At 39.4% G+C, this 24378-nt stretch overlaps 1 protein-coding gene and 1 pseudogene across 2 annotated transcripts; one reads left to right on the top strand and one right to left on the bottom strand.

Moving 5' to 3' along the window:
- The first annotated feature begins 1375 nt into the window (after positions 1 to 1375).
- Positions 1376 to 2332, top strand: LOC130744117 (uncharacterized; annotated as a pseudogene).
- A 3681-nt stretch (positions 2333 to 6013) lies between these two features.
- On the bottom strand, positions 6014 to 11757 carry LOC130742651 (uncharacterized). 2 transcript variants are annotated; one of them, XM_057594756.1, is made up of 5 exons: positions 11513 to 11757; positions 8675 to 11194; positions 7609 to 8058; positions 6658 to 6830; positions 6014 to 6566 (listed from the first exon to the last, which is right to left on the bottom strand). In XM_057594756.1, exons 2-5 carry the CDS (start codon positions 11145 to 11147, stop codon positions 6351 to 6353), a joined length of 3312 nt encoding a protein of 1103 aa, XP_057450739.1. In that variant the 5' UTR covers positions 11148 to 11194; positions 11513 to 11757; the 3' UTR covers positions 6014 to 6350. The 2 variants fall into 2 exon arrangements, with proteins under 2 accessions (XP_057450739.1, XP_057450738.1); XM_057594755.1 differs by lacking the exon at positions 11513 to 11757 and having other exon boundaries at positions 8675 to 11457.
- Between the last annotated feature and the right edge of the window lie 12621 nt (positions 11758 to 24378).

The raw sequence follows: 24378 nt of genomic DNA, 5'->3' as shown, positions 1-24378 counted from the left end.
CATACTATTTTTTTTTTATCACCAATCACCCAGTAAAGAATTAAGTAGCAGTATCATATTTGGTTATAATCACTTGTAAAAAATTAGGTATCACGTGGTTAGCTTATTTGGTTAAATTATATTCATTATTTTACAATTTTATGGGATCATGCCAGTTCAAACAAAAATTTTATGTGATCATACTGCTACAGCCTACAATCACAGAAAGCTAATTAACTTGCATGAGATGATAAATTAAGCAAAATTAAATTGCATGATATTACTTTCTTTTGTGTAAATTATATTCCCTAATTTCTTTTATTTTTCACAATAGGCAATAATGTCTGGAGCTGCACTTATATTGATTAACGAGTTTGTGAAAAAAAATATAGAGAGAGCTCCTTTAGAGCATAATAGTCATATTAGAGACATCGCACGAGGAAGTGTAATAGATAGAATTATAAAAAGCAGCGATAACAATTGTATTTGGGAATTACGAATGTGTAGGAACACTTTTGCTAAATTGTGTGAGCTATTAAAAGTTCAAGGAGGGTTGATTGAGGATGGAAAATTAATGATTGAGGAGCAAGTTGCTATTTTTCTAAATTTGCGTATGTTTTGTCTGGATGGGAAGGGTCAGCTGCTGACTCAAGGGTATTGCGAGATGCTATTAGTAGGCATAATGGCTTGAAAATACCTATTGGTATGTAGCAAATTTTGTTAATAAAATTTATTTTCAAACTAGTAATTGAACTTACGGTGACAAGTTTATCTAATAGGTTGTTGTTACCTTGTTGATGCTGGATATACAAATGGAGAAGGATTTCTTGCCCCTTATCGGGGAAGACGATACCATTTGCAAGAATGGTCAAACAGTCGCCAAACACCTCAAAATCGAGAAGAACTTTTCAATCTCAAGCATGCAAGTGCCAGAAATGTTATTGAGCGATGTTTTGGCTTACTAAAATAGAGATGGACAATTCTTAGGAGCCCATCATTTTATCCAATTAAAACACAAAACAGAATCATATTAGCATGTTGTTTACTTCATAATTTTATTAGGATTTGCATGTCTTTTGATCCTGAAGAGCAAACTCCACTTATGGATGATGCAATACCTATAGGGGAGGATCCAAACAATGTAATTGGAGTAGTTGAGACAAGCAACCAGTGGACTCAAGGGAGGGATAACTTGGCAACTCAAATGTTTGTAGAGTGGCAGGCTAGTAGAAATAGGGCTTGACTTTTTTTTTTTGATTTGATGTAATACAAATGTGAACTTCATTTATTTTAGATTTATCTTATGCATTGCCTTATTAACTTACAGATTATTGAGTATTTCATATTTATATGTTTGATTTCAATAATAAGTTAAGAGTGTTTGATTAACTTAGCTATGGAGAATGAAGCAAATGGGGATCCAAGGAAGAGTCGTACTTGGACTTTGATAGAAGAGGAGAATCTTATGAATATTTTACAAGAATTGGTTGTTGAAGGTCAAAAACAGCCAAATGGCAAATTTAAAGCAGGAGCACATGAGATAGCTGCCCAAAGAATGAAGGCTAGGATGGAAGGTATTGACATTACTTTTAAGCATGTGGTGAATAAGCTGAAACGATGGAACACCAAATATACTTCTGTGTTTGACATGATAAATACAAGTGGATTTGGATGGGACGACACCAAAAAATGTGTTATAGTTGATAGCCTGCAAGTGTTGCAACAATATTTAGCAGTATATGTTTTTGTTTTAGTACCTATATTATTATATTAATATTTTTTTCTCTTATTTATCTAACTTTCTTTATGTTTTTCCTTTTTAATTAAGCATCACCCGAGAGCTTAAAATTTTGTCAACAAACCATATCCAGAATATGAGAAGATGCAAATCATATTTGGAAACGATCGTGCTGATGGTCACATTGCTGAGTCATTTGCTGATGCTGCAGAAGATACTCAACAAGAAAATGATTTAGGCAATGAGACCACTCAAGAAGAGAGTGAGATTCCTATAAACTCACCTCAATCTGTTCCTATTCCAGGACCAGCTTCAACTTCTTGAGCTTCAAGAAAACGTGCTAGAGAAAATGATATATTAATAGCATGTGTTGAAGCTTTTGCTACAAGTGTTAGCGCAGCAAATGATAACATGGCAATGGTGGCTAACAACTTTGCACCTCAAAACCGAGAGCATGACTTGGTTGCAGATGAACTTAAGAAGCTTAATTTAACACGTGCTGATCGTATTGAAGCAACTATTAAGATAGCAAAATGTCCTACACTTACAGGGTTGTTTCTCAAGATGGAAGGAGAGGGCAGAGATGAATTCGTTAATAAGGTGCTCAAGGATTGAAACTAGATGCTACCAAGGAAGACATATTTATCAGTTTTGGTTATGTTTTTTTGGTTCAAAGATACATTGCTAGGGTGTTTTGGTTTACCTCTTATTTAAACTTTTATTTTATTTGGATGACATTAGAACAATATTTGTTGTTTTGATATTTTGTTGATGAATAGGATTTTCTCTTTGATGAATTTTTCCAGGAAAATAAGGCACTGTTGTCATTTAAAAATAGTTAGAAAATAAAGTTAGTTAACTTAGCACTTGTTAAAATTAGTTACAATATCAACAATTGATAATTACTCATAATTTTTTAAAATTTTGACGTCAATTTATAATTTTATCAGTAGTCTTGTTTTTGAATAAATTTTTACAATGATTTTTGAATTTTATACGGTTGTTATAAATTAATATATATGAAAAATATTTTATTTAGTTAATCCATATGCTTTATAAAACATTAAACATGACAAGGGTATATATGTAATTAACATTATGGCTCTGTTATGTGAAACATGCACCTAACATGAAACATGATCTAATTGTCATGTTCTGTGTATGTTTACCAAACACAATGTACAGAACATTGTTGCCCTGTTCCGTCCTGTTCTGTTCCGTTGCCAAACGCTACCCTAATATGCATCAGTTATAAAGTAGTCCAATTTTAGACCTATGGGGTTGACCTGCTACACTAGATTCAACCAGTATTTATTCATATGTATTTTAAATTTTTAATGTTCATTTTAAAGTTAATTAATTTAAAATTGTGTTTTGCTGCCTAATACATTGTGCTGGAAATTGACGCCAGAGAACAACATCGTGACGACGGAGACACGATGGCAATGCGGCGGAGACACAGCGGAGACATGACGGTGGAGACACGGCGGCAATGCGGCGGAGACATGACGGTGGCAGAATTGCATATGCTCGCCACCACGCACTTGATCCAATTTCCCAACTCTCTTTCTCTCCTTCATCTCCCTTTGCCCACGAATAATTATTTGTTGACACATAAAAAATGAGGTGGAATGAGGTGGAGGAGGAGAGAGATAGGAAAAAAATGAAAAAAGATAAGAGAGAAAATATAATGTGATAAGTGATAAGATGAGAGAAATAGAGATAAAAATATATGGAAATGAAGTGTATAAAAAAGGAGGTGTGTATATATCATTGTTGCTTTGCCCACTGGTTAAGATTTATCAAAAATAACTAACATGATATCCTAAAAACCAAAGCAGCAACATACCATACTAATTCAACCAAATTTATTTCACATCAGACAAAGTAACAAAAGGGTTGTCTAAATGGCCCAATGTAAAAGTTGGGTTAAATAACCCAAACCTAGATGTCCCAATAGTATTATTACATGTGTCTTAAAAAAATTACAACTCATATTACATGTGTCATCATAGAATCCAAGTCATTTTATTATTTATATTTTTATATTTTTATTAAATTCATTTTATTAAATAATTTATTTATACTTTGAACCCGTCAATTACAATAAACTATCCAACGAAACCCCTTTTCCAAAAAAAAACCAAGAACCCTAATTCCCAATTTGAATGTCATGTTTCAAAATTCTTCTCATCTCAGTTTCATTCATTCTAGTAATACTCCTTTGTGCGGTGCGTCAACTAGTTTTGTTGCGTTAAACCTGAGGTCTTACATAGAATTTAGAAAGCATTGATCTTCAAGTGGGTTGTTGCTGCATTTTTCTTGCAAATAGGTTTGGCCGTTTTCATCAAGGTTTGGTTCTTTGCGTAGCTATAAATGCACTGCAGTAGTGAAGATAGTGAAAAGTAAGACTCAAATACAATCATTATTGTTAGCTCTTTTCATTGGCTAACTTCATTCAGGACATGAGAGGGAATCGTTTGAAGCACAATTGGTTTGGTTTTTTTGGATTTGCTAGAATGGAATTGCAAAGAATTTTGAGACAGAATATTCAAAATTAGGATTAGGGTTCTTGGTTTTATTAAAATTTTTTTTTTTTTGGGAAAAGAGGTTTGTTGTGTAGTTTATTCTAATTGATGAGTTCAAAGTATAAATAAATTATTTAATAAAATAAATTTGACAAAAATAAAAAAAAATTAATAATGAAATGATTTGGATTCTATGATGACACATGTAATATGAGTTGTAATTTTTTTAAGACACATGTTATAATACTATTGGGACATCTAGGTTTGGGTTATTTAACCCAATTTTTACCTTGGGTTATTTAAACAACCCCAGTAACAAACCAGTGAAATTCAAAATTGACTAACACTTGAATGGGGTTTCCCTAGAAAATGAGTGAATCAAAAGTCAAATTCCTAAAATCTAAACCCAGATCCCTGAAGGTGAGGATGCAAAAGTGTGTTGTGAAAGGAAGAAAAATCAGATCTTGTTTCGTACATTGAGAAGGCGAGTTAGTCATGACGATCTGCGCGCGTGAGCTTCGGCGACAGTGCTGCTCAGTGGAAGCGAAGCCTTTGTAGAGGTTGCAGCCAAAAGAGCCAAATGTGCGGTGGCTAGCATATGCACACCCTTTGTTGGTTCCGACGATTGCTCTCCTCTTCACCGGCCGGCACCATCACCTCCTAAATTGTCGATGCCACCGATATGGACCGATCCAGGGAGAATCAAACCAAAGAGAACCAAGGCCTGCAGTGAAACAAGCTGAAGCCATCTTTACCATGATTTAATCACCCTGACAACAACAATGAAAGGAGTCATCCGAAAAGATGATAGCAGTATGAGGAGAAAAGGCAATGTAGGTAACAGGGTAAGGGAGAGATTATGTTCTAATGACATTTCTGTTTAAAATAATAAGTTTTGAAATAATAAAAAATTCATAAAGGTTGTCACCAGTTAAAATAGTGGGTGTAAAATTGGACTACTTTTTCACTAGTCCATATTAGGCGTCACCTAAATATGGAATATCATTAACATTAGTAGAAGACATTATATTAAGAGATATATGATATATTATTAAGGAGTCTAATAATAGAGGACAGAGAAAGTATTAAGTGTGTTTAAATTACTTTTATAAACAAAGTGTCATGTATTACTTTTCCGTTTTCATATTTTTTTATTTGTAACGAAACAAAGTCTTTATATGTAGACCAGCTAGTGTCCGTTAGCAAGCAAGTGTTCTTTACGACTGCTATGCGATTGGGATGTATAAGAATTGGGATTGAATATGATTATCATGCATATGCAAAAACTTTTCTAGATATAAAATTTTAAGCTTTCGGGAAACAAAAAGTTCTCAAAACCCTTTTTCATCATTCTCATTTGTTCAAAATGACTAAAATACCTTTAATTGTTTAAATTTTTTTGTTGAGACCAGGATATCCACTACAGTAATGACTAATGACTAATACCCTTGCCACAAGTTCGGGCACTAAGCAATAAATTGATAGACACAAAATGTGCTGCATTCACATAGACAATGAGCGAACCCCTAACCTCATAGTGAAGGAACGAGGTGAGCAACTACCCCGCCAAACCTGCTGTTTAAACTCTTCACCATCTTCATTCTCTCAACAACATAGGAAATTTTGATTCTTCCAATTTTGCTTTACAAAAAAATTACATTTTTTTTTATAGGCCAACAAATTGCATTAAAAAGGAGTACAAGAAGTACTCCAACCCATAATACAAAAAAAAAAAAGAGAACAAAAGAAAAGCAAGGACCCAAACCGGAACAAACAGAAACTAACCAACTTTGGCACAAACATCACTGTTAATACTACCCCACTTCCTACTCCAAAAACCAATTCACAATTAAGATAACAGATGAATTGGACCGTGTAACCCAGTAAAAGAGAGCCTCCACCTCACTAACTAATAAAATACAATTGCCCCACACACTAACACCTAACTATGAAATTAACCAGCAAGTGTGCAATCACCCAAGGAATTATCCCTACCAATAAACCAATCCAGACCTTCCTCCAAAAACAAAAAATTTAAATAAAGTAAGGAAAAGACAACCGTGTTAGTCTACAGGTTTACTAATATGTACGCCAAGTAGTGTACATCAGCAGGTTTTGGTTACCACATTTCTTTCCTTCAGGTTGTTGCACTTTTGGATGATGGACCTGGTGCGAGTACAAACGCTACTTACCTTCTGCTTACTTAGCTCAAGAATGCGATCTTCAATCTCATTAATTAGATCCCCAGATTCTAGGTTGTTGTCTGAAATGCACTCTAGAACATTTGTCAAAGTTGCCATTTCTTGATCTCTGACCTTATCCTGTATTCACATTCGACATATCTATGTAACTAGCATGCAACTATGAAGATAGAATATCATTAAAATAGAATTTGAATAACAAAAAATGAACCTTGATTTCAAGGGAGTTGGTGTTCTTGCAACTGATCTCAGAAATCAGTTTTGCATTCTGCACGTATTCTCGCAATAGATCAACTGGCTGGTTATTGTCCACCAGCTTATATGCACAAATGAATCTAACAGCTTCAATATACTGCTGTTTGTTGATAAGATTCCGAACAAAATCTGCAATATGTAGGGAAATTTCACTTCATCAAAATTGACCAGTACAGCCAGAAAATCAGTTCTTACTCAAGTTAACAATAACTGAGCACATGAAAACTTGCTTTGACAATACAACATATGCACACAAATGAGGCAAAACTGAAACTGTGTTCCAGGTGCTCGAAATAAAATCACCAAGAAGTGGAATAGATGGGTGTACAAAAAATAAACCTGGAATAAGTTTCAAATACAACAAAAGTGCACCTTTACAATCTGAACAAGATGAACAATGCCAAATTAAATGCTGCAGCCGCATAATTTCCAACACCCCAGAAGTAAAAATTGAAAAAGAATATTTCTTTAGCATAGTTCAGAGCTGCCATCTATATAAATAGTGGTGGTGGGGGGGGGGGGGGGAGGACGAAGAGTATTGGAACTTATAAGAGCATGAACTCATAAGTTAAGGCATTGTATGGAAGATTCTCTCAAACAGTATTTGATTACCGCAGAAGAGATCAACAATGGAGAAGGTTTTCATGGAAACTAGATAGTCAGGAATGAGAACATGAAAAGAGAACATGGAATTTATTTCCATCCATAAAATTATAAGAGAGGAGAAACAAGGCAAATCTTGGATTCAAATAATTCAGTTTCTAAGAGTAAGTATTTATGGACATCAATTTTTTTTATAAACATGTGATTTATCCTACATTTTAGTGAGAAGAACATAATAGCTTTATATGGCATAAAGAGACAGAATATTGGTGACGGAATAAAAACACTTTTACAATTGACATACCAGAAATTTTATCTGCAAAACCCAGGGTCTGAAACAGCTCTACAGCTTGCTTATGTTGAGCAGCAAATTCAAAAAGCTTTAAAACTTCGTTTTCATCAAAGGAAGGAACCAATCCGTAAATTGACAGAAGGAGTAGAAAGCCCAGAACCTCCAAAGAATTTTTAGTACTTGGTCTCATGTTAGCTTTCAAATCAAGTGCTAGCTTCATTGCTTCTTCTCTTACATAAGGTTTAATATGCGGTGAGATTCTCAAAAGTTGTTTCAGCAGAAAGACGTGGCGGCTATCCATAATTACGGCATCATCTCCGTCCTTAAAGTGTGGAATAATGGGCTTCTGTATTATATCCAAAACAACTTTTGATGGATCCGATGTTGCTTTGAGATCGATTAGAATCTCATTGTCAAGCGATTCAGATTCATCTTCTGACATGGTGGGACTTAATTGATTATCTGTGAAAGATATAACTGCATATTTAGCTAGCAGTCCGTATAACCATATTCATAGAAGCATCAGTAAATCAAGCTGTGAAAGAGGAATTTGAAATAGAAATATAATACAAAAGAATGAAAAAACTGTCCAACATTGGAATGCATGCGTGGTGTAAAAGCCATTTTATACTAGCTAAAATCAATATCATCATAGCAGTTGCACTACCATGACTACAAGGGCCCCCATGTTTTGCAGGATAATAAACCAATATTTTAACTCATAAGCTTCACAGTTTGCAATATATTTGAAAATCAAAACCACATGACTCTAATAATCTATTTGTTGGAGTTCCAAAATATTAAATCACTTAGCCAAAGATAAAATGTTACAGTTTTTTCCTTTTTAATTTAAGAGCTTCTTAATATGTTTAAAATGTGGGAAAATAATAATCTTAATGAGTTTGACAATGTATGTGTGCATCATGCTGTGTATATGAGAACAAGAGAAGCTTTTCAACTTGACTGACAAAACACAATTTCAACAAATTAAGTAGATCAGGTAACTAGAAATATCAATATCACTCAAAGAAACAGGTGAAATGAAGTTGTTTCAATAAACTAGATAAAGAACATTTACCCAATTCTTTTTCCTCTTCGAATGATTTTATTAATGCTTCATATTGCTTCTGTATTAAGTCAAGCTCCTTCAGTTGTTCATCAAACTCATCCCGCTTTGACTCCAGGTCCTTCACTTGTGCTTTAAACCGCTTTTCTTTTAACTTGAGCTCCATCAATTGCGCTTCAAACTGTTTCTCTTTAAACTCAAGTTCCTTAAATTGTCCTTGCTTCTCTTTTGACATGAGCTCTTTCGCTTGTACTTCAAACTTAATATCTTTAGATTCAAGCTCCTTCCCTCTTCCTTCAAATTGCTTCTCTTTTGACTCAAGCTCCTTCACTTGGCCTTCGAATTCCTCCTTTTTTAATTCAAGATCCTTCACTTGTTTTACAAATTCCTCCTCTTTTGACTCAAACTCCTTAATTTGGTCTTCAAATTCCTCCTCTTTATATTCAAATTCCCTCAGACGACCTTTGAGTTGCTTCTCTTTGGACTTGAGCTCATTTACCTGGCTTTCAAAATGCTCCTTTTTTAATTGGAGTTCCTTCATTTGGTTTTCAAATTCCTCCTCTTTTGATTCAAATTCCTTTACTCGGCCTTCGAGTTGATTCTCTTTTGACTCGAGCTCCTTCACCCGGCTTTCAAAGTGCTTCTGTTTTAATTCACACTCCTTCAATAGGCCTTCAAATTCTTCCTCTTTTGATTCTAACTCCTTCACCCACACTTCATATTGTTTCTCCGTTGACTCAAGCTCCTTCACTTGGCTTTCAAAATGCTTCTTTTTTAATTCAATCTCCTTTACTTGTCTTGCAAATTCTTCCTCTTTTGATTCAAATTCCCTCACATGACCTTTGAGTTCATTCTCTTTGGACTTGAGCTCCATTACCTGGCTTTCAAAATGCCCCTTTTTTAATTTGAGTTCCTTCATTTGGACTTCAAATTCCTCCTCTTTTGATTCAAATTCCTTCTCTTTTGATTCGAATTCCTTCACTCGGCCTTTGAGTTGATCCTCTTTTGACTTGAGCTCCTTCGCATGACTTTCAAAATGCTCCTTTCTTAATTCGTACTCCTTCAAATGACCTTCAAATTCTTCCTCTTTTGATTCTAACTCCTTCACTCGCCCTTCAAATTGCTTCTCTTTTGACTCAAGCTCCTTTACTTGGCTTTCAAAATGCTTCTTTTTTAATTCAATCTCCTTTACTTGTCTTTCAAATTCCTTCTCTTTTAATTCAAACTCCATCACTCCACCTTCAAGGTGCTTCTCTTTTGACTTGAGTTTCTTCACTCGTTCTTCAACATGCTTCTCCTTGGACTTGAGCTCCTTCACTCGCCTTTCATAATGCTTCTCTTTTGACTCATGCTCATTAATTTGTTCTTCAAATTGCTTCTTTGTTAAGTCAAAGTCTTTGATCTGAGCGTGTTGGTCAGCCTTTGTTGGCATTACCTTATGTAACTTCTTCCTTTCAGAATCTAGTTCTTTTGCTTGTTGATCAATTAACTTTTTAATTGAATCAAGCTCTTTCTCTTGTGTTTTAACTTTTAGATGAAGAGCCTTGGCTTCCTCTATCTTCCTTTCATCATGGTCTTTATAAATGTCTCCCTTGACCTGATGAAGTTCTACCTCTTTTGACTCAAGCCCTAGCCTGTGCTCTGTAAACATATCCTCCATCAAACCAAACAGGGTTACTACAAGATCCTTGACACATTCTTCAATTTTACTCAGCATTTTCTTGTGATCCTGGTTATTTCTTCGAATACAGCCAAGTTTCTTCGTACATTCAATTTTTTCTTGGAAAAGAGCCTTGAGTTCCTCTTTCTTCCTTTCACGGTCTTCATCAATTTTATCCATGACTTGATGGAGTTCTATCTCTTCTATCTTGAGCTCCAGGTCACGCTCTCTAACCATGCCATTCATCAAACTGAGCTGTGCTTCCTTTGTTACCAAATCCTTGTAACATTCTTCAATTTTCCTTTGTATTTTCTCATTAGTTCGGTTAATTCTTCGAACACAAGCAACATGATTCTTCTTATTTTCAAGCTCTTTGGCAAACTCCTGAATGTCTCTCTTCTTTTGTTCCTGCTCTTCCACTTGTTTCTCCTTTTGGCCTTCCAAAGTCGAAGTGAATTTCGAGATATCGGGAGCTGATTTAGGAGGAGACGCGGCCGACCTCTTAATTCTTTGCGAAAGGGGAACATCATCCTCATCATCATATGATGAAAAATTTGATTTTGATTTATTAACCAAAGTGCACAAGAATGGTCTCTTAGTACGCCTCTTCTTAACAGAGCCTGCATCAAAATTACTGCTAGGTGTTCCCAAATTAGAAAGCCGGGATACCCTCACTGACAAAGGGAGATCATCATCATCATCATATCCTTCATAATGCAGTTGACTCTTCTCATATGCATTGTGCTGCTTCAAAGCCACTCTCCCATCATCTCTAAAATCAGAGTGTCTTAACAGATTTGGATCACCAGAACCCTCAACAGCCATTATTCCACAACAAAAAGCTTTGGCAAAGAAGGGCAAAAACAAAAGTCCTGAACAAAAAAAAAAAAGCATCCTTTAAGAAAGTTCTAGGTCAATCATCAAGTGCTACTAAACTTTCAAAACAAACAGAAACACCAAGAAAATAGAGATTTTTCAAATTTCAAAGTTTAATCACACTAGAAAGGGGGAAACAAAACACCAGCATGAACTGCGGAGCCAGTAAACTGCAATTTCACAAACAAAAGATTCTCATTTTCAAATCTTGTAAACTACAAACTGCTGTGGTCAACTGAAAACATGGATAATCATACAACATTTCATGAAAATGAGTCAAAAATGAAGGAAAAAGAAAGAGGGTAGTTACTTACAGAAGTGTCTCAGAGAAAACAGTGTCCCGGTGGAGAAAAAGTGCTACTTTTCGTTCAAAGCTTGTCCTATTCGTAGTGGAGGAGAAAAGAACATAAAGAGGGTGACCCAGAAGCAAAAAATGGAAGAGAGAAGTGAAAAGGTTGAAACTTTATGAGGAAGGGAAGGTACCAGAGAGAAGAGGAGAACAGTTTCCCTCCTGAACTAAGCTAGGTAACTACTAACTAGCCTGTGAGAGTGGGCTCCAAGAAACAAACATGCAAAATTGCAGGGGGGAAATCATTTCTTCACAAGAGTACAAGACACTATTTTAAGACCACAAATCTTTGCATTTATTATAATTGGTTTATTTTTTGAAAAATTGATATATTCTTATCTCACTACTTAAAATTTGTGTAGATTTTTCTCAAAGTATTTTTTTTTTTGAAAGTGATTTTTCTCAAAGTAAACCAATCACAATATTGTGTTGGATTGTATCCATCCTATTAAGAGATAGAAATTGAAGAAATGGAAATGAAAGATATGATTGAAAGAAAAAACAAGTAACAAATAAATGGGAAAGAAAGTTGAGGTAAATAAATAAATTGAGTTGCAGAATTATTGGGCGTTGTTTCTACTGCATTAATTCACTGATCTCTCAGGTCTCACTGTCTACTTACTGGAAAAGGGTAGGAGAGAGAAGTAATGGGTGAAATTTGTAACTGACCACCATGCCTGTCATGTTGTGGTTTTGGATGAAAGTGGTTTTGGGAGAAAGAGTTAAAGAACAATTAATGTATTGTACCATGATATCTATATTTAAATTTTTTTTCTGTTTAAATAGATAAAATACAGGATTTTTTAAACATATTGTCTATTTGAATTTATATTTATCAACAAGAGTCAAAAGGGAAAAAATATAAGCAAATGAGTTAATTTAGTGGTTTTGGTGATTTTTCTCTTGTAATAAAACAAAATTAGTAGTTTAATAATTTGTTCCTTAAGAAAGTTGTTGGGCAGTAGTTTCTGACTAATGCTAAATTTCAAAAAAAAATAAAATTATGTATTTCATACGTTTTTATACAAATAGAATTTTTTTCTTGCTTACAAAAACTTTTTGTACAAATAGATTTTTGAGTAAAATATACTTACCACCTCAAGGTTTGCTAGAAAAACACTCCACTCCATTCTTATTCAAAATATACACTCCACCCCACTCATTTTATCATGTTAACTCCATCCAAAAGATGCTAACGGAATATTCCATTCAAATTAAAATTATTTAATGTAAACTTATTTTTCCATTTCTTTTTTTTCTGGTTATTTTTTATTTTATTTTTTTCAAAAAAAAACCTCACTTTCAAATAAAAATCGTTTAACGTCAGTTCCATTAAAAAAAAAACGTTAGTTTTAACAAAAAAGAATATAACATCACAATTACTAGTAATACCCAGTTTATAAAGGATTTTTATAAATAGTAAATTATATAAAAATATTTCGAAATTAATTTCATACTAATTAAAATTTCACCAAATAAATACAAATTAAATTTCTTTTTCCTATATTTATAAAAAAATGTTGCTTACGAAATTTTTATACTTTTTTCCCACTATTTTTTAAATAAAATGATAAATAATATTTAATGGCGTCCTTTGCTAAAAAAAAACGCCTTTTTATCTCCTCTTCCAATTTCCGGTCAACATTCAAATAGAACTGGCAACAAAGTGGATAAAACAAAACATGTGACGTAAGATCTGGTTTTTCTTATTATAACAAAGCAGTCAAAACTAGTAATATGTGTTTGTCACGGTATTTGTTTCTCATTTCTATCTGTAAAAAAAATATTATTTTCACCTCCACAGGTAATAAATAAGTGAAAAGTGATAAATGATTTATGATGTGAAAAAAAATGTAAAAAAAAAAGGAAAAATGTTCCGATCAAGAACATAGAATCAAGGCATGGTGCCTAGAGTGTGTGGAGTGTGATCGGAAATCTTAGAGAGAGGAACTCCTAACTGTTTAGAGAGAGAGAATATAACTGAATCTCAATGTAAGAGTCCCTTACAATTGGTAACCGTCCCCTATTTATAGATTTGAGGTTGGGTCTTCGTGCCTTTAATCTGTCTAAATGGGCCGGTTGGGCCTTGGGGTGCGAGGCCCAAAAGACCTGGGTCTCTCCCGCGCTTAAGTGTGAGCATCCTGGGCGAGGGACCCTGGGGGCTCGCCCAGTCCACAAGACACCGAGCTCGAAGCATGAGAGCTGAGTGTGTCTTTAAACAGAAGAACCCAAGGCGAGGACCATAAAAGACTAAACAATGCAAAAACTTATCAGAATTAAAAAGTAATGGCCAACATGGCCGAGAGAGTAAAGTAAAAAATCTACGTATTTCAAACTTTTCGCTGCACCATCCCTTCCTCAAGCAAATTGAGTTCACTAGCAGTCTCTCGGCGATGGCATCCGACCCGCTCGCCTCGCCAGCCCTGCGCACGTGCCTTGAATCATGATATCTTGCCAAGTGTCATGCGTTCGCCACGCGTTGTGCCCTGAAGTGATGCCTAGGTCAGCAAATCTACTGGATCTCAACTGTCACTTTTGAAATGTCTTTTCAAATCTCAAGGAACCCTGCCAACCCAAATTTCGACCGATAACCTTCTATTACTGTACCTTCCTTTTAATGCGTTACGTCTAATTCTGACATTTTTGAATTCGAACCAATCAGCATCAACGGTTACAACTTTTCGCCTGACACGTTGCCTTCACTTTCTATCTTCTCATCCTTTAAATTCTCTTCCCCACATTTCCCCTCTTTCCTTGTTAACTATCCCCCCACTCGCTCCTGATTCTTGTGCCGGCCTCCCTTACTAATCCTGCGAATCTCTTGCTCCGCTTCCTGCTCTTCCTTCCACAATCACTCCTCTGGTTAGTTCTTTTCTCTTCTCCTTCTTATTTTTGATGTTTTCCACAGGGGCTCTGTCCTCTCTCGAGGAAATCAAGGCTCACCGCTTGGCAACCTTCGCCACCCCCTTATCACGGTGGCACCCAACCAAGAAATCCTTGACCAATCATCAGAACTGTCAACCAGCAAATCTGTCTCTAACCTTGCCCATCAATTCGGTGGGTTTTGCTACTCCTCCTTGTTTAATGGCCTCCTTTGCACCACCGGCTGCCAAGAACAAGACCGCCCTTGGCAGCACCGAGAGTTTAACGAACTCAGATACTCTCACTTTTTCTTTATCCATGAATACCTATTCCTTGATCTGAACATAAAACTTCCTTTCTCCCCTTTCCTCACCCTCATGTTGCGCAGCATCAATGTTTCCCCTTGCCAACTTCACCCCTGTTCCTAGGCCTACCTACGATGTTTCGAGATTTTTTGCCACAATGTTGATGTAGCGCCTTCTCCTGCCCTTTTTTCCCTCCTTTTTGAGGTGGATCTTCAAAGATCTCAAGGTTGGGTCGTCTTGACCCCTAGGCCCGGTCGAGAACGATTCACTCCTTACGGGGTGGGCTCGGAATCTTATCTCGCTCGAAGATACTTCCGGATCGTTATCCACCCTGCCTACCCCTCGTTATTCACGGAGAGGGAAGGAAAAACCCTTTTCCCTCTTTATTGGACCTCATCCCCTCGATCTTTAAATGGCCCCCATACCATGTCTCCTTCCCCCAAAGACAGTACTACCCTGAAAACCTTACTTCAACTCCCGCTCCTGAATTGTGTTGACCTGCTTAATGCCCCCCGTGATCTAAATTGCTTCCCCGATTAGGTCCTGATTTCTGTATGTTTGTCGCTTACTTTCTTCTTCGTCTTTCCCCCTGATGACTGTTTTTCCTTTCCTTTTTCAGGTAGAACGATGAAGTTTTCTACTGCTGAATTGTTGAATGCCTTTGTTCTTAGCAGCTCCAAGGCCTCTTCCTCTGCCCATGCCGGGGAGAAAAGACAGGGCTCGCTGACTGACGAAGGTGCCCCAAAGAAGAGTAAGGCGAGCGAAGCGAATCCCTCCGTCATCTCCCCTGTTTTTGGCGAAGAGGGCATCGTTCCCATCCCATGTTCCTCCTCAGATGCGGGCAAGTCTCATGCAGCCGATCATCAGGGCGAGGCGAACGCCTCTGCTACAGCTCACCCCTCGCCGTCTGGTGATCGCCCGAACTCTTTCACCAATGTTTTACCAACTCCTCCTTCTCCAAAGAATGTCGATGGGGGGAAGGAAACCTCGCCCGATCGCCCAAAGGGCCCCCCTGGCGACTCCAACTCCGATCCATTTTCCTTCCTTCTCTCTCATCCATATCTTGAGAAGTTGAGTGAAGTTCTCATCCAGAACCCGCAAGATGTGGCTCAGGAAGCTGCGTCGAACCTTCTTCGCGCGGGTTGCATGTTTGCCCAGGTAGCTTGGCAGGCTCGCCCCCTATCTGGCGTTGCTGAGCTTCGCCAGGAAGTGGAGACTCTGCGCGCCGCCAACCTTCGATTCGATGAAACTTGCTCCAACCTACGCCACCAGCTAGCTTCTGAGGCGGAGAAAACGTCAAAGATGCAAAAGAAACTTGCTGAGGCAAAACCGGCGCGGGCCGCAGCGGATGAGAAAGAAGAGCGTCTGGAAGCCAAGATTGAAGAACTCAAGCAGACCCTTAAAACTAAGGATGCCACCCTCGCTGCTCAAGAGAAAGATCTTATCAGAAAGGAAGAAGAGATTGTCCAACTGCGCAAGGATTTATCGTACAGGCGCAAGGCTCTCGCGGACGCTCGTTCTGATCTAGAGTCCAAGTGCAAACTTCTGGCCGATAACGATGCTCAAACCAAAACTTGGGAGGAGCAAATGAAGAACAACGCAGCCCAGACAACAGCTGTTGAACGCATCTGGGGCTTCTTGATCGCCAAGGCTCAAGTCAAACATCTTCATCCTGATGTTAACCTTGGCTCTTTGGGAGTTTTTAAGAAGACTACACCTGCTGGGCTGGAAGGCGCTGAAGATCCTCCGGGAGTTTTTAAGAAGATTACACCTAGGGGATGCTGTTCAAACAGGAATGAGAACATAGATAGAAACAATGCTTCTTTATTTATTTGGATTACTGTATTTTAACTTTGAGTTGACTCATTTCAGTCTTTACTTATCTTTGTGTTTTATGCATGGTTTAATGTTTTCCAATTTTTATTCTCTTGTTTCCCCCGCTTGTTTATTAATTTCTGAATTACGTCTGACGACATTGATGGTGTGCTAGGCTCGACTAGGGCTCTTGGCTCAGTTTCTGAACTGAGGCTTTCTTTCACACACATATTTCCCGTAAGATCAAGTGTGGCCTCGCCAGCCTTATTAGGCGAGGACTTATAATTGCTCAGAGCCCAATGGCTGTATGGGTTTACCCGAGTCTTTTGAGCCTAGTTTGAACAATGCTCGCCCATATTTCGGGGAGATTATCGGGATAAGAAGCTTATCCGCACACATCGCCGACGAGTGACGGCGAGCTGCGTCGGACTTTCCGGAGCAATCCCCAGACATCAAGGTCGTGTTGGGATTGCCACCTTCAGAGAATTTTTCCACCGAGCCCTCGCCGCAATTCAGTGTGATTGAAATTGCTGGATACAATTTTTGTATTTTCAATCATACGTGATAGTCAACAAACTCCCGAGATGGAGAACAAGAACATGTCTTTGTTTTTACCATTCAGGCACTTTCGGCCGACAATTTCTTTGAACAAAGTACAAAAGAATTTTCCCTCGCCAAGTCTGCTGCCGATCTTTGCATCGGATTCAGCGTTTTTATTGACCTCGTTAGCTGTAGTGGTATTTTAGACTAGCAGCGTTCCACGATCTTGGCATCCGCTTCCCATCCAAGCTTTCCAGGTGATAAGCTCCCTTCCCTAGGACCTTCAAGATTCTGTACGGTCCCTCCCAGATCGGGTTCAACTTGTTTCCCGTGATCCCTGTTCGTTTCTTAAGCACCAAATCCCCTGCTTGCATCTCTCTTGGTCGCACCTTCGTGTCATACTTAGCCGCTGCTCGCTGTTTCATCGCCGCTTCCCTTAGCCGAGTTTCGTCGCGTGTCTCTAATAGCAGGTCCAGCTCCATCGCCATATTCGAAGCATTCTCGCCCTCAAACTTTGGCGTTGTTCGCCATGAGCTGTTGTCGATTTCTACGGGGAGCATAGCATCTGCCCCATATGTCATCATGAACGGTGTTTCTCCCGTAGACGAATGTTGCGTCGTGTTATATGACCAAATCACGATCGGAAGTTCGTCCAACCAGGCCCCCTTGGCATCCGAGAGTCGGCGTTTCAATCCTCGCAAGATGACTTTGTTCGCTGACTCCGCCTGGCCGTTGGTCTGAGGGTGTTCCACCGACGAAAACTTCCTCTGGATCCCCATTTCGTCACAAAATTCCTTGGTCTGATTGCTTGCAAATTGTGTCCCATTGTCCGAGACGATCGCCCTTGGCACTCCAAATCGGCACACAATCCTTTTCCAATAAAAACTTATTATCTTGGCTGCCGTTATGCTTGCTAAAGGTTCAGCCTCTATCCATTTAGTAAAGTAATCCACCGCCACGAGAATGAACTTCATTTGCGATCTGGCAGTGGGAAAAGGCCCGACGAGATCAACTTCCCACATGGCGAAGGGCCAAGGGGAACTAATCATGGCCAATTGCTCCGGCGGGGCTCTGGGTAAATCTGCGAATTGTTGACATTTCTCGCACTTCCTTACCAATTCCGCACAGTCCTTTTTTATCGTGGGCCAATAAAAACCTGCCCTGAGGATTTTACCCGCCAGAGATCTTCCCCCGATGTGGCTCGCGCAAACCCCCTCGTGAACTTCCGTCATGACATCCTCATACTTTTCTAGCGGTAGGCACCTTAAGAGGGGCGAAGTGAATCCTCGCCGGAAAAGGATGCCATCGAGCAACGTGTAATGCCCTGCTTCTCTCCTTTGAGCCTTTGAGTATTTTATCACATCGCCTGGCTCACCCGCCAAGATATCAATGATGGGGTTCATCCAAGTTGCCTGGCAATCTACTTAGGCTACTAGTTCTCCCTCTATGCTGGGGTTGGTGAGTGTTTCCTGAATCACGCTTCGGTTATTCCCGGGTCTTCTGGTGCTAGCCAACTTAGCTAGGGCATCAGCCCTTTGATTTTGCGTCCTCGGCACGTACTCGACCACAATCTCCTTTATTTGACTCATAAGCGATCGTACGCGCTCTAGATACTTTGTCAAAGCCGGTTCTTTGACCTGGAACTCCCCATTAACCTGATTTGCCACTAACAACGAGTCTGTCCTAACCAACAAACTGTCAATTTGCACCTCGATCGCCAGCTTTAGTCCTGCAATTAGAGCTTCATATTCCGCTTGGTTGTTACTGGCCTTGAACTGGAATCTGAGAGATTGCTCCAACACCAGTTCTCCCGGCCCCTGCAGTGTGACTCCGGCTCCACTTCCGTTGTCGTTCGACGAACAACGTCCATTGTGTGTTTATTCTTTCTCCTTCCTCGGGTGTCAATTCTACCACAAAATCTGCCAAGGTCTGCGCCCCAACTCTCCCCCTTTTATCATACTACAGTCCATACTCTGACAGCTCCACTGACCATGCGACGAGCCTTCCTGACAAATCTGGTTTCTGCAATACCTGTCTCAAAGGAAGGTCAATTCTCACCTTTACCTGAAAACTTTGAAAGTAGGGTCGCAAACGTCTGGCGGTGACAAGGACAACGAGCGCCGCCTTTTCTATCTTTTGATACCTCATTTCGGCCCCTTGAAACGTGTGGCTCACAAAGTAAATTATTTTATGTTCCCTGTCTACCTCCTGAAGGATTACCGAGCTGATCGCGTGATCTCCTACGAAGAAGTACAAATGCAGGGGAAGACCTTGGACGGGTTTCGAAAGGACAGGTGGTGTTGACAACATTTCCTTGAGGCGAGTAAAAGCTTCTTCACATTCTGGACTCCACTTGAATGCTGCGTTCTTCTTAAGGCATTTGAAAACCGGAGCTGACTTATCACCCGAATGAGGCAGAAATCGAGACAAAGCTGCGATTCGCCCGGTTAGCTGCTGCACCTCTTTCACATAGCTTGGGCTCTTCATCTCCCGTATCGCCTTGCACTTGTCCGGATTAATCTCAATCCCTCTTGACGTAATCATGAAACCTAAAAATTTAGCCCCTTGTATTCCGAAAATGGTACCCCGAGTGCATCCATTAGACTCAGAAGTTCATTCCCAGAGGCTCCATCCACCAGTTTATCTATGCTAGGTAGAGGGTAGGAATCCTTCGGACATGCCTTATTTAAGTCCGTGTAATCCACACACATTCGCCATTTCCCGTTTGCTTTTTTTACCATTACCACGTTCGCCAACCAGGTAGGGTATTTAATTTCGCGAATAAAATTCGCGGCGAGTAGCTTGTTCACCTCTTGCTGGGTCGCCTTCTCCTTTTCATCACCCATGCGTCGCCGAGACTGGGTTACTGGCTTCGCCCCTGGATTTTCAGTGCTAATCTATGACTGATGAAGTTCGGGTCTATGACAGGCATATCCTTGTGACTCCAGGCGAAAAGGTCCAGGTTCTCTCCCAACAACTTTGACAACCTCTGCTCTTGGCTTTCACTTAGCCTGGTCCCTATTTTGAGCACCTTCTCGCCAAACTTCAACTCTTTGGTTTCTTCTATCGGGGTGGGTCTATTGACTCGCCCTTTGCCCCTTGGATCCAAGTTGTCCTCCTGAGCCTCTACTTCGTTACAATGATGTCCTGTTGAGGCGTTTTTCTTACCATACCGATCCACAGCGTTACAGTAACACTCCCTCGCAACCCTTTGGTCCACCACAATCCGTCCTATTCGCCCGCCCGCCAACGGGTACTTCACTGCTAGATGAGTTGTTGATATCACAGCGCACAAACGGTTTAAGGTATTCCTCCCAATGATCACGTTATTTTACTTTTAGTTTTTTGACATCCTCGCCCTCACCGAATGTGGTATCAAGATCTATGACTCCTTTTACCCACACTCGTTCACCTGCGAATCCTACCAAGTTCCCTTCATATGGGATAAGGTCTCCTTCTCCTATTCTGAGCTGCGTAAACGCTCCGCCATAGATGATATCTGCTGAGCTCCCCTGGTCCAGGAGTGTTCGTTGTACGTCGAAGTTGTTAACCCGAAGAGAGATCACGATCGGGTCATCCAAATGTGGTACTAAACCGAAAAAATCAGCATATGAAACCGTGATGTCCGGATGCTGGAAACCGAAAGGCGCTTCCGCGACCACATTTACCGTTCTGAGGTATCGCTTGCGCGCTGCACTAGTGATTCCTCATCCGCTAAAGCCGTCGGCGATTGTGCCTACCTCACCGATCGTAGATGGTTTGTTGCGCTGCGTCTTAATAGTCTTCCCTGTTGTTATCAATTTCGCAACTACATGCTGTAAAGCTCTGCATTTTCCGGTATCATGACCAGAAACTTGGTGATAAGCACACCATTCCTCCGTCATCCTATCCCTCGCCGAAGAAGACTCTAACTTCCTCACGGAACCTCGGTAGCTTTTCCTGTCTAATCCGCTAGGTTTTGACGCCGCATCCACTATGGTAACTGCCTCATCTTGTTGTTTCAAACGGCCAACAACTTCACCGATCAATTTTTGCCAACTTCCGTCAGCCTCCAATTCTGGAAACTACGTGCTCACGCTCGCTGGCATTTGCTTGTCCTGCTCGTCTCGTTCCTGCGGGCTTACATTTTGTTTTGGCTGATCGCGCACATGCTTTGACTGTCTTCCACGCAATCGATGATACCCTCCCATCGAACCGATTCCAATGGTGGCTCCTATCAACTCAAGAAGATTCCACAAGAGATTTTGCACCTTCCTTGAAATCCTGATCCACGTTGTCCGGGAATTGAAATCTACCGATCTCCACAGACGACGCCAATGTTCCGGTCAAGAACATAGAATCAAGGCATGGTGCCTAAAGTGTGTGGAGTGTGATCGGAAATCTTAGAGAGATGAACTCCTAACTGTTTAGAGAGAGAGAATATAACTGAATCTCAATGTGGTTATTGCCAAATGAGCTAAGAGTCCCTTACAATTGGTAACCGTCCCCTATTTATAGATTTAGGGTTGGGCCTTCGTGCCTTTAATCTGTCTATGTGAGACCCAAGTTTTTAAGCTTAGAATAAATTAATTAAATTCATATTCACGATTAGGTTTCGATGTATCGTGAAGGAAACCTGAACAAGTGTTTATCAAAGGGAATAAAATTATGAAGGAGAAAGTAAAGGAAAAGACTAAGAATAGTATTAAAGTCGATATAAGTTATAACGCGAGTCTTATTCGCTTACGCCTAGGGCAAGAGCGTTAGTAAACGACTAATTTACTCTTAAAGCACTATAGGAACTAATTCCAAAAATCTTCAGAGGAATGTTAGAATTTCTCTTAATCCTTTCCATGACAAGCGTTTCGATACGAAACCCTGAGATTTACGAACGTCCGATTCCAATTCTCGGAGGTTTGCCGAAACTAAAACCCTGATAGCTCAAGAAACCTAAAATAAACGGTTGATGAAGACTTTTTCTATTCGGAGCTTCAAACGAATTTTCCACATGCATACACCTATTTCTGTCGATGTTTTGAATCTTTCTTCAGAACGAAGTTTTCTCATCCGACATCAACTGCAAAAAGTAGTTTTTCGGGATAAACCGATTCACACCGATTCTGGATCGTTTGATTTAATTCCAAGAAACCTGTTTTGAGTTTTGGAATTCTGTCGCCAGAACCTATCTTAGAATTCACCAAGGAATATGCAGGAAAAATCGAAATCGCGAAATTTTCATTTTTCCGCATTTTCCAAAACTTATAAATAGCAAGAAAATGAAAAATTTTCAAAAACCCTTCACCCATTCTCACCCAAACCCGCGAGCACCCAAGGAGGAGGAGGAGAAGTGATTTTCACCGTTTCTTGCCTAATCGTTGCACCGTTCATTGCACCGTTCGTTGCTACGCGTAGACCTCGAGGTATAGATGTTATTCCTCACTTCTGATCGTCAATTCTGTCGCTTTTCTCTATGTCTTTCTGTGCTCAAAGTTTTGAGCTTTTTGTAAAACTGTCCAAATAACTTGATTTCAGTGTCTAAACTTATTGCCTACATGCCCAAGAGCATGAATATCCGATTGTTTTTTGCTAAATCTCGCCGAATTGCCGCCGTGTTTCAATTTGAGTAAAATACCCATTTTCGGACAAAGCTTCGTCCTTTAGGCTTAAAACTCTCGACTGAGCTTAGCGTTAGTAGGATTAGTTGTCATAAGCGTCGTTGGTGACGTCCTCATCCAATTTGTTTTTCGAAATTCCAATTTTAAAATTCTGAGCTAAAAATATTGACCAAAATACCCCTGCGACAGTTTTCGACCCGATAATTTTTCTGAGAGTTTCCCTGGCCTAGATATCGCCTAAGAATACCTAGGAATTAAATTAGATCGAAGAAAAAGTTCGGGAAGCCCTATTTTGATAGTGGCCGAAACTTATATGCCATGGTACCGTATCCAAAAATAATTTTTGGGTCTAAATGACCTGAGTTATAGCGTAGCTCTCTCCGTTTTCGAAATTTTGGCGTTGGTTTCATGTCATTCCGAGTTCTGTAGCTCGAGTTATGCACGTTTTAGCGAATAAAGTGTTTTTGTACAAAACTTGAATCGAGTCAAAACTCATCCATTCGGGGGAAGCCCTTCCATTCGTGCCTAAATGTTGTACTCAGAAGCTTCTTGAGCTTTGTCTAACTTTAGTTAGTATTGTTTCGATTATATCGACTTGCTTTGATTTATTATTGCTTTGTTTGCTCAAAGGTTCAATTGTGGAAACTTTGGGGTTGACTGAACAAGCTTGTGAGGGAGACCTACACCGCGAGACTGGAACAACTCGAGGTGAGGGCAACTGACCTTGCTAGCTAATGTTTTAGGCGTCGATGAATTCGACTTGATTTATTGTTTATGCACTTGATTGTGTTTGACTGGGAAAAATGTTTTCTGAGGCTACGACTGACAATTGATAATCATTTATCGCTTGAATTGTTTTTGGGATTGATTCACATGCTATGTGCTAAATGGTTAATTTATGATGTGTTGATATATGTGCCATGACTGTTGGATTGTGTTACTTTGATTATGAAATTACACATATATCTGTTGTACGTCAGAGAGGATAAATGGGCAGTTATGCCAGAACTTATCACGAGATTTTGGGAAAGTTTGACGGGACGAACAGAGGTTCGGGCCTTGTATTATTTTAGTGGATCGAGACCTTCTCTGGGAATTACTTGGGATGATGGGATCTTTTAAACTTATAAGATTAGAGATAAACCTAAATGGAAACTATTTTACAAGGAAAATTCATAATACACTAAACAACCTCTGAACCCTTTAAATAATGATAACAATGTCAGAAGAAAGCTTAGGGCTTGGATATTAGTTTTGGAAAGTGAGAAGTGTCGCCGAATCCAAGTTTTGGGGAAACTAATAAGTTTTTGAGTACGTTGATACTCCTTTGCTTGATGAGCAGTTTTATTGTTTGGCTATCTAAAAGATAAGCCGGGAAACTAATAAGTTTCTGAGTACGTTGGTATTTTTCGCTCGATGAGCAGTTTGTTGTTTGACTATCTAGAGGATAAGTCGGGGAACTATAAGTTTCCAAGTACATTGGTACTCCTTTGCTCTTTGAGCAGTTTATTTAGCCATCCAAAGGATGAGCCGGGAAGCTTCACTGAGGCGTGAGACTTCGTGAAAGCATGGAACTTCACTGAAGCGTGAGACTTCGTGAAAGGATGCAAATTCACTGAAGCGTGAGACTTCGTGAAAGCAGAAACTTTACTAAGGCGGGAGACCTTGTGGAGACGGGAACCTTCGCTGAAGCGGGAGACTTTGCGGAGGCGTGA

This window comes from Lotus japonicus, chromosome 3 (assembly GCF_012489685.1).
Source record: "Lotus japonicus ecotype B-129 chromosome 3, LjGifu_v1.2".
NCBI lineage: Eukaryota > Viridiplantae > Streptophyta > Magnoliopsida > Fabales > Fabaceae > Lotus > Lotus japonicus.
This window is presented reverse-complemented; position numbering and strand designations above follow the sequence as displayed.